The 10,618-nt window shown below is 59.2% G+C and overlaps 1 protein-coding gene across 1 annotated transcript; it reads right to left on the bottom strand.

The window, feature by feature from the left end:
* Nucleotides 1–310: 310 nt before the first annotated feature.
* Nucleotides 311–10,354, bottom strand: LOC140912709 (uncharacterized). Its single transcript, XM_078853044.1, has 6 exons — nt 10,156–10,354; nt 9,209–9,335; nt 8,478–8,582; nt 7,229–7,894; nt 2,437–2,523; nt 311–1,866 (listed from the first exon to the last, which is right to left on the bottom strand). The coding sequence occupies exons 1-6, from the start codon at nt 10,168–10,170 to the stop codon at nt 809–811; spliced, it is 2,058 nt and encodes a 685-aa protein (XP_078709170.1). The 5' UTR covers nt 10,171–10,354; the 3' UTR covers nt 311–808.
* Nucleotides 10,355–10,618: the final 264 nt, after the last annotated feature.

Raw genomic sequence — 10,618 nt, 5'->3', positions numbered from 1 at the left:
CCTGCTGTATCTCACTAGAACTCCATTCACTGCAATGGAACCATGCCAATTCACACCATCTGAGGATCTGACCATTGTATCCCGCCCTCAAGGGGAGTATTGGTCACCCTAGAATCAAACTGCCCTGGGAGAAGAGAGTTGACTCTATTTGAGGCAATGTATCAACTCACCCAAAGTCGTTAGGATGGACCTGAGTGGAGACACTGTATGACACTGACCTTAGTCTAGATACCACCTGGGAAAAACTGGCACTCTTGGATACAGTTGTATCAAATCAACCGGGACAGAAGAATTGACAACAGTGGAAACATTGTACCAAGTTCAGTGACTCTATTGGAGACAACGTATCAATGCACCCAAGGAAAGAGACTGGATCTCAGTGCAGACACTGCATCAAGCGGACCCTGGCCTAGGCACCTCCAGGGAAGAATCGACTCTCTTGGAAACATTGAATCAAATTATTTCGGGAAAGGAGAAATGACCCTGCTGGAAACATTGTATCAAATGTGCCAGGTAAGGGGGGGGGGGGGTGACCCCACTGGAAACACGGAATCAGATGGACCCTGCAGGAGACATTGTTTCAAATCCTCCAGGAGAAGAGCATCAAGGACTCTACTCGCAACACTGTTAATCAGGCTGACCCTGGACAACACACTGTATGAAATCCTCCAAGGGACCAGCCGTGACTAGTGGCACCACCAATCCAAGCTGACCCCGAGGGAGATACTGGGTCAAGTTCCCCAGGAGGCCACGTTGGGATTCCTGGTCCGTGACTGGGGAGCTGAAGGCCCCTCCCTCTGCCCCAGGCTCACAGCGTCTCCCTGGTGTGTGTGCGCCAGTGTTTGACCAGGGTGGAGCTGCGCCCGAAGTCCTTGCCGCACTGGGTGCAGTGGAAGGGTTTCTCACGGCGGTGGCTCCGCTGGTGGTCCGTGTAGTGGGCGTTCTGGGAGAAGCTGCGCCCGCAGTCGGGGCAGACGTAGGGCCGCTCGCCCGTGTGGGTGCGCTGGTGGCGGATGAGGTTGGAGCTGCGGCTGAACTTCTTCCCGCACTCGGGGCACTGGTAGGGCTTCTCGCCGCGCTGGGTGCGCTGGTGCTGGAAGAGGTCGGAGCTGCGGCTGAAGCCCTTCCCGCAGTCGGGGCAGATGTAGGGCCGCTCCCCGGTGTGGACGCGCTGGTGCTTGATGAGGTCCGAGCTGCGGCTGAAGCTCTGACCGCAGTCGGGGCACTGGTAGGGGCGCTCCCCGGTGTGGACGCGCTGGTGCTTCACCAGGTCGGAGCGCTGGCTGAAGCCCTTCCCGCACTCGGGGCACGTGTTGGGCCGCTCCCCGGTGTGGGTCCTCCAGTGCTGGATGAGGGTGGAGCTGCGGCTGAAGCTTTTCCCGCACTCGGTGCACTGGTAGGGGCGCTCCCCCGTGTGCACCCGCTGATGCTGGGCCAGCAGGGAGCTCCGGGTGAAGCTCTTCCCGCACTCGCTGCAGATGGTCGGGGGGGCCTCGCGGCAAGGGGGCTTCCTGGGGGCTCGTCTGGGCTGGGTGGGTGCCAATGGGAGAGGCAGCCCTGGGGGCTTTTCCCACTGAGATTCCAGGGCTGAAGGGGTTGGTGAGCCAGGAGAGCGCTCGGAGGTTCGCCGCAGGGCTGGAACCTGGGATAAAGTCTCATCAGACAACGCCCCATCTGGGTCCTCTTCTACGGACTCATTCCGATCAGACATTACCCCATCTGGGTTTTCTTCTATGGACTCGTTCCCACCAGGCAGCGTCCCATGTGGATCTTCTCCCATGGAAACATCCTCATCAGGTGATGCCCCATCTGGATCTGCTCCCACTGGCCCATGCTGCCGGGGACTCTCCTCATCCATCCTGCCACCTGCAGGGAGAGAGAGAATCTAGCCAGGGCTCATTCCCTGGGGTTGCCAGGTGTCCAGCTTTCAACCAAACACCTGGTCGAAAAGGGACCCTCGCTGGTGTGGTGAAAATGAGCACGTGCGTGAGGGTGGAGGGAGCAGGGTGGGATTTCGGAGAAGGGGCAGGGCCTCCGAAAAGGGGCGGGGCAAGGGTGTTCCTGTTTGTTGGGTCAGAAAGTTGGTCTGCTCAGTTGATAAACTCCCCGGGGGTGGCAAAGGGGTTTGTCACTGAGCAGGGGTTTGTCACCTGAGGAGCGGGAAGTCAATTCCCCTAAACACTTTCCCAGTAAGGAGAGGACAGGCTGGTTCTGCCCCAATAGCCCAGCTGAGCCCTCAGAGAAAGGCTGGGGGAGGGGAGGGCTCCTGCCAGGCTGGGAGCCAGGAATGGCACCTGCCATGAGGACAGGACATCTGCTGGGGATGATACTGAGTGTGACGAGACAGAACTGGGGGGCTCCCGGTGGCTTTGCTGGGACCCCAGCTGTTCTCTTCACTCCTGGCCACTCTTGGAACCAGTGTCACTCATTGCTCACCTTTGTGGACACCTTTCAGGCTCTCCTGTTCCTCAAGCACCCCGGAGATCCGGGACACATGGCTCTTCCTCTCCCTGCATCTCGGTGATCACGGCAGGGATGGGGAATCCTGCTGGCAGGGAAGGAAATGGGTGAGTTTGTTACATCTCCCCTGAGGGCTCAGTAGAAAAGGCTGCTGCCTGATTGTAAACCTGGCCCTGTTCTGTGCACACAGGTGGGGGCAGATCCAAGCGGAGGTGACATTTCACAAGGGCACTTTTGGGCTCTTCCATAGAGAAGCAGTGATCAAGCCATAATGACAGAGGAGTCCTGCTGTACCTACCTCCCAACCCTCCCCCTGCTGTAACCCCCCAGACCCTACTCCCCTCCCAGAGCTGGGGAGAGAACCCAGGAGTCCTGGCTCCCAGCCCACCCTCTCCTGTATTCCCCCAAACCCTACTCTCCTCCCAGAGCTGGGGAGAGAACCCAGGAGTCCTGGCTCCCAGCCCTCCCCCTCCTGTATTCCCCCAAACCCTACTCCCCTCCCAGAGCTGGGCAGAGAACCCAGGAGTCCTGGCTCCCAGCCCTCCCCCTCCTGTATTCCCCCAAACCCTACTCCCCTCCCAGAGCTGGGCAGAGAACCCAGGAGTCCTGGCTCCCAGCCCACCCTCTCCTGTAGCCCCCCCAGACCCTACTCCCCTCCCAGAGCTGGGGAGAGAACCCAGGAGTCCTGGCTCCCAGCCCTCCCCCTCCTGTACCCCCCCCCCGACCCTACTCCCCTCCCAGAGCTGGGGAGAGAACCCAGGAGTCCTGGCTCCCAGCCCTCCCCCTCCTGTACCCCCCCGACCCTACTCCCCTCCCAGAGCTGGGCAGAGAACCCAGGAGTCCTGGCTCCCAGCCCACCCTCTCCTGTAGCCCCCCCAGACCCTACTCCCCTCCCAGAGCTGGGGAGAGAACCCAGGAGTCCTGGCTCCCAGCCCTCCCCCTCCTGTACCCCCCCCCCCCGACCCTACTCCCCTCCCAGAGCTGGGGAGAGAACCCAGGAGTCCTGGCTCCCAGCCCTCCCCCTCCTGTACCCCCCCGACCCCACCCCCTCCCTTTGGCGGTGCTCGGGGTTATTTAAAAGCCACATCCCTGCAGCTCAGCTGCTCTCTACCCCCCATCCGGGGCACAGGGCTCCGCCTGCGGGACTCCCGACGGAGGCGAACCCCTGCCCGGAGGGGCAGAAGCTCCGTCCGCCGGGGTCCGGGCCGAGGAGCCGCTCACCCGGCTGCCAGCCGCAGCTCAGCGGGGACAGGATGCGGTGCGCCGGCAACCCGGTCCCCAGGAAATCTTCCCGGCCCCACCGTTCCTGCTGCCCGGGAACGAGCCCGGACCCCCGGGTTCTCGCCCCAGCTCTGCGAGGGGAGCCCGGACCCCCGGGTTCTCGCCCCAGCTCTGCGAGGGGAGCCCGGACCCCCGGGTTCTCTCCCCAGCTCTGCGAGGGGAGTGGGGGCTGGGAGCCCGGACTCCTGGGTTCTCGCCCCAGCTCTGCGAGGGGAGCCCGGACCCCCGGGTTCTCGCCCCAGCTCTGCGAGGGGAGTGGGGGCTGGGAGCCCGGACTCCTGGGTTCTCGCCCCAGCTCTGCGAGGGGAGCCCGGACTCCTGGGTTCTCTCCCCAGCTCTGCGAGGGGAGCCCGGACTCCTGGGTTCTCTCCCCAGCTCTGCGAGGGGAGCCCGGACTCCTGGGTTCTCGCCCCAGCTCTGCGAGGGGAGCCCGGACTCCTGGGTTCTCTCCCCAGCTCTGCGAGGGGAGCCCGGACTCCTGGGTTCTCTCCCCAGCTCTGCGAGGGGAGCCCGGACCCCCGGGTTCTCGCCCCAGCTCTGCGAGGGGAGCCCGGACTCCTGGGTTCTCGCCCCAGCTCTGCGAGGGGAGTGGGGGCTGGGAGCCCGGACCCCCGGGTTCTCGCCCCAGCTCTGCGAGGGGAGTGGGGGCTGGGAGCCCGGACCCCCGGGTTCTCGCCCCAGCTCTGCGAGGGGAGTGGGGGCTGGGAGCCCGGAGCCCCGGGTTCTCTCCCCAGCTCTGCGAGGGGAGCCCGGACCCCCGGGTTCTCTCCCCAGCTCTGCGAGGGGAGCCCGGACCCCCGGGTTCTCGCCCCAGCTCTGTGAGGGGAGTGGGGGCTGGGAGCCAGGACCCCTGGGTTCTCTCTTGTAAAAAATGACCTGATTTTAATAATGTCTGGGGTTATAGGAACAGGGGCAGGGAATTTTTGTTTAATGCCTGCTTTTTAAAAAAAATAAGAAAATGCACCTTTTATAGTTTTCTCTGCCTCTTGTGGCTGGTCCACATGGAAGATAACAGCCTTCTACAGCTGCATGCTAATACTCCTTTATCTCAAGCAGTAGAGGCCCATGCTGTGGACTTTAAAGGCCTAGCTTCCAATCCTGCTGATAAGTGAGCGGGGGAAGCTTTGTTAAACTTGCATTGTTTGCAACCCAGAGATTGCAGCATTATGTCAGAGCCTGGAAGTGAAATGGATTAGAAACAAAAAGGAAATTGACTGGACCCGATTCATTGCCTCACCTACATGAAATGCAAAAAGGAAAGCATGCAGCCGGCATGAATCCCTCCTGCCCTGTACGTTGTGTTGCGACTTATTCCTGTTGCAAAGCGAATCTAAAATGCCCCCACGGGGGTGAGTGGTGGATTCTGACCTGTTGTGTTTTTGACTCACTTTGCCCAAATGTGGAAAAAGATATGAGGTCGTGGAGAGTCTCTTCTAATTAGGCCAGTTCAGCCATGTCAGATCCCACACTCAGGTATGTTTACTGTGTGTGGAGTAATAATAGATTAATACATTTTAAGGCAAGAAAGGGCCATTAGGATCATCTTAATCTGACCTGCTAACACAGGCCCGAACATTTCTCTTAGTAGCTCCTGCATCCATCTCATAACTGCTGGTGGAGCTAGATCGTTTGAAGAGAAATGTCCAATCTTGATTTTGAGTGATAAAAGAATCCACCACATTCCCAGATAAATTACGGTTAATCCCCTTGAGTGTTAAAAATCAGACCTTTATTTCCTGTTGGAATTCACCTCCTCTCAGCTCCCAGCCTTTCGATCGTGCTATACAGTTGCCTGCTAATATTTAATGATCTCAACGACTGTGTTTATTTAACAGAAATAATTCCACTGAGCTCGGTTGAAAATGGTCGAAGGAAGGCAAAGGCATTCTTATCCAGAGCCACTCCACCCCAAAGGATTACATCATCAGAACAGGCACTCATTGGTGATCGGATCCCAAAGACAGGGGGAGGTTTCTGTAGGTGCTCAGAGAGGGAGCATTTTCTCCCTTCTCTGGGATGAGATGCCCTGTTGCAATGAATATGCACAAGATAGGGAAGTGCCAATATTTCTCCAGAGACCTGCTGGGGATGACACTGAGTGAGGGGAGACAGAAGTGAGGGGCTCCCGCTGGCTTGGCTGGGACCCCAGCTTCCCCCTTCACTCCGAGCCGGTGTCCCTCATTCCTCTTAACTCTGGATTTCCTGGGATTATTAGTTATTAAAATAATCAGTTTTACCAAGACATCAGTGCCTTGCAAATTTTTAACGGTGAGGGGAATTAACCAGTGGAACAATTTACCAACGGCTGTGGTGGATTCTCGATTCCTGGCAATTTTTAAATCCAGATTGGAAGTTTTTCTAAAAGATCTGCTCTAGTTCAAACAGGGATTAATTCACGAAAATTGTATGGCTTGTGTTATACAGGAGATCAGAGGAGATGATCTAATGGTCCCTTACAGTCTATGAATCCTTACAGTTTATTCCAGTAGTGTCTAGTGATCCCAGTTTCACTCAGGGCCCTTCTTGTGCTGAAAAGAGGGGCCCCAGGTCCAGAAAGGGGGGCTCCAGGTCCAACAAGGGGTAAGATTAAACCCCTCATTCAACACTAAAGAGTTGAAAGTGGTCTGGGCTTTCATGTCAAATTACTGCTGACTTAATCCCATAGTAACAATAACCAAATCTCTTTATCCTAGTGTGGAAGTAGAGAAAAGGATAAAGGGAATTTGAACGCAGATATCTTGACTTCTAGGAATAAAGTTACGAGTCAGGCTAACACTAGCTCTAATAACGTGAGATTTCAGGCAGGCCCTGGGCGAGTGGAACAAGAAAACCGGTAAGAGATGCTGTTTTTCGACCTTGTGTTAGATAAGAATGGAATACACACTGCTAAGAAAAGGAAGACGTCAGAAGGAATATGTATAAACAGGATGCGGTTGTTGAGCATTATTGTTGGTAACAAAAGGTACAAATGCTTGTCCTAATTGTTTATCTAACGGAGACCTGCCCAGGGAGAGGAATCCCTGCCCATCTGTATTCTCCTATGCAACTGCTCATAATAAAGCTGCCTCTGGCTTGTTGCTTCCAAGTCAGAGTGAGGACATTGTTTTCTTCCACACTCGCATTAAAGATACACAAAAAGAAGGAAAACCAGTGAAGGCTGTGAAAAGTAAAGTCTTAAGTAAGGCTTTTATTTTTTACAGTCCCCCTTATTCCCTTTCCTTTGCGCTGTAAGGTTTCTCTTTAAGCTTGTCTGACAGTCTTTTGGTGGCCAAGAGGTGGTGGCAGCCCCGTCTAATTATCATCAACCAATCACAACACATTTTGCTGCCTGCAGCCAGTGACTTTCCCTGGAGCTTTGCAGAAGCCTCCGCGGGACCCCACTGCAGCAGAGGGCCCGGCCCTGGCGCTCCAGCATCACATTGGAGGCAATACCCAACCCGGGAATGGCAGCATCCCACCCCCAGCGCATGGTGCAGCCCTGATCTCTACGGCCGGGGCGGCCCCCATGGGGGAGCACTGCAGCAGCCTCCTCCTCGGTGTGTCCCTGGTGGTGCCGGGTCAGCCGGTGCTTGCGGCAGAAGCTCCTCCCGCACCGGGCGTGGAGGTAGGGCCGCTCCCCCGCATGGAGCGCCGGGGCTGCGCCAGGTTGGAGCGGAGAGGCAGACGCCTTTCCCGCCGTCGAGGCCGCGGACGGGGGTCTCGCCAGTGCGGGCACGCCGGTGCTCGATCCGGTTGGAGCTCTGGCCGAAGGCAGCGCACAGGTAGGGCCGCTGGCTCGTGCGGGTGCGCAGGTGGGTGGCCAAGTGCGGCTTCTGCCGGAAGCTCTTGTCGCACTCGGTGCAGCCGTCGGGCCTCCCGGAGCCCTTGCTGCGCTCAGGGGCCCTCCCGTGGTCCCTGGGCCGAGGCGGCCTCGCCGCGGCCGAGGGCTCGAAGAGGATGCCCAGTAGCCAGCCGAAGCCTCGCTCCTGGCGGCTGGATGTAGCAGATCTGCCAGGCGGGGGTGCCCCGGGCTGGCTCCCCCAAGCCCTGCCCTGGCTGGGGTTCTGCATGGCCCACTTCCGGGCTATCCCTGGGAAGGTCTGCTGGGGCTGCAGCCTCTTGAGGCTTCCCTGGATGGGATTCTCCTGGCTCTGCCTCCAGCGCCTCTCGCCTCCTGGGAAAGGAAGAGAGATTCAGAGATGAAGGTGTAAATGGGCAGAGCCCCATTACCGACTCCAGGGGAGCACTGCTGATTTACACCCTCCGGGGATCTGGCCCCACGGACTCCAGCAGAGCAACACTGATTTACACCCTCCAGGGATCTGGCCCCACTGACTCCAGGCCAGAAGGGGACCATAACATGATCATGGAGTTTGATGTCCTTCAAGGAACACATTGAGAAAATTTCACGGAGTAATTCCTCAAGAGAATACAGCCGGGACTCGTTCCCTGCGCCAGTGAGAGAGGGGTCAGCAAAAGGGTTTGTCACTGAGCAGAAAACCTGATGGGCAGGAAGCAAATCCCCCCAAAACCCTTCCTCGGGGCTGCCCCAACATCCCAGCTAAGCCCTCAGAGAAAGGCTGGGGGAGGGAAGGGCTCTTGCCAGGGGTGGGATCCAGGAGTGACACCTGCCGTGAGGACACAGACCTGCTGGGGATGACACTGAGTGAGGGGAGACAGAAGTGGGGGGCTCCCGCTGGCTTGGCTGGAACCCCAGCTTCCCCCTTCACTCCAAGCCGGTGTCCCTCATTCCTCACCTGTGAGGGTGATCTCCCTTTCCTCAGAGCCCTGGAAAGCCGGGACCCTCGGCTCTTCCCCTCGCTCCATCCAGGAGATCACAGCCAGGTCGGGGACAGGGAATCCTGCTCGGGGGAAGGAAACAGGCGAGACGGGGCTCGCTGAAATCTCCCCCAAGGGCTCGGTGCAGAGAATTCACCCTGATTTTAATCCCAGCCCCGCTCTCTGTGGGGGGACACGGGATCAGAGTGGAGGGGGAAAGTTCACAGGGACCCTTTGGGGGCAGGGAGATGCCTGTGGGCAGGTGGGCTGTGCCCCCTGTGAGGGAGACAGGGCTCTGCATTATGCTCCATGGGGCACGGATTGTCTCTGCTCTGGGTCTGTGCAGCACCGAGCACAGTGGGGGCCTGGGCCCATGACTGGGTTTCTTAGGCATTACTGTAATACACCTAATAAATAATGTACAGTGCCCAGCAAAATGCGGTCCTGGCCCATGACTGGGGTTCCTAGGGATTACCATAATACACTTAATATATAATATACAGCACCCAGCACAGTGCCGTGGCTGAGGCTCAGAGGTGCTAGAGCCATATAAATACAATACATCCCAGTGGTCAGAGGTGGAGGTCTGGGGGCTTCAGGGGCCACTCCCCCAGAAATCTATAGGGCTCGGGAAGAGTCATGAGCTGAAGCCTCCCTGGGTGCATAAGCCCCCCCAAATCCCCAGGGAGCAGGGGCAGTGCCGGCTCACCCAGTGAGATGAGAGCCTGGTAGTTCTCCTGCATGACGTCCCTGTAGAGCTGCCTCTGCCCTTCGTCCAGGAGCCCCCACTCCTCCCGGGAGAAACACACGGCCACCTCCTCGAACCCCACCGGCACCTGGCGAGTGATTCCAGGGCAGACAGTGAAAACAACGCTGTTCACATTCTCCATTGTGTAACTCCCCAAATGCCACTGCAGCGACCATGGATAGTCCCCAACCGGATCTATCCCGTCCCCCCTGCCCTGAGCCAGCCAGTCCCCCTGCCCTGGGGCTGGACCAGAGCCGGCGCCCCCTAGAGGGGAAAGGCCCCCTTCCCCATCCCCCTTGAGCCAGCCAGTCCCCCTGCCCTGGGGCTGGACCAGAGCCGGCGCCCCCTAGAGGGGAAAGACCCCCTTCCCCATCCCCCTTGAGCCAGCCAGTCCCCCTGCCCTGGGGCTGGACCAGAGTCGGCGCCCCCTAGAGGGGAAAGGCCTTGTGCCCCATTTCCCACTGTCCCCCTGCTCCGAATTAGCCGCCCCCCCCCGCCCGAAGATCGGTTCTGATTCCCCAGTAGGGTTAGGGAACATTTCTAACCCCACTACATACTTCTTATTAACCGGGTTTGTTACAGTAGCGCCCAAGGGCAGAGCTCAGGGACTGTTTCCTACCGGGGCTGCCATCCCCCCCCCGGCTGTCTGGGTCTCCTGCTGGGGGTGGGGGGGGTCCTTCTCCCCTCTCCTCCTCACTCTCCCTGCCTCCTGCTCTGCCGATCTTCCTCTCCGCTCCCTTCCTCCGCATCTGCTCCCCGGCCGGGACACACCGGGGGCCCAGCCCGCCTCTGTCCCTGGGGGGCAGCCCTAGGAGCCTGGCTCCTACAGCAGGGCAGGCTAGACGAGCACAGCGCTCCCTCCCGTCTGGCCTCTCCCCTGAGGACCCAGGAGTCCGGGCAATCAGCACCGTTATAAACACCATCCCTGGGGAAACATCCCAGCCGCTGCTGGTTCCTGCCGCAGACTAGCTCCGGCTCCAGCGCCGCCCGGGACAGATCGGCTCCGTGCCCCGGGCCCCCCTGCACCCGGAGCCAGCCGCGGCGTGGGGGCAGGGGGCTGGGGGCGCTGCGCTGCTGGGCTAGCCGGGCTGGAGTCTCCGGAGGCGCCCGGGTGCCCAGAGGAAGGATTTCCCGGGGACACCCAGCCCAGAGGCTCCCACTTTGGATCCCATCATCCCGGGGAATCCTTAGCCCAATGCCCTGCGGGCCCCCCCCCCCCAGTTAGCAGCCTCCGGGCGGGCGGGGAGCGGGAGGGTGCTAGTTTACCTGGGGGGGGGGGGGAGCAGGGAATCAGGACTCCTGGGTTCTAACCCCAGCTCTGGGTGAGCGGGGTTGAATGGGTGAGATTCAGGACCAGGGGGATCCAGTGGG

This window comes from Lepidochelys kempii, chromosome 6 (assembly GCF_965140285.1).
Source record: "Lepidochelys kempii isolate rLepKem1 chromosome 6, rLepKem1.hap1, whole genome shotgun sequence".
In the NCBI taxonomy this organism is placed as follows: Eukaryota; Metazoa; Chordata; order Testudines; family Cheloniidae; genus Lepidochelys; species Lepidochelys kempii.
Note: the sequence above shows the minus strand (reverse complement) of the source record. Positions and strands in the feature narration are given on the sequence as shown.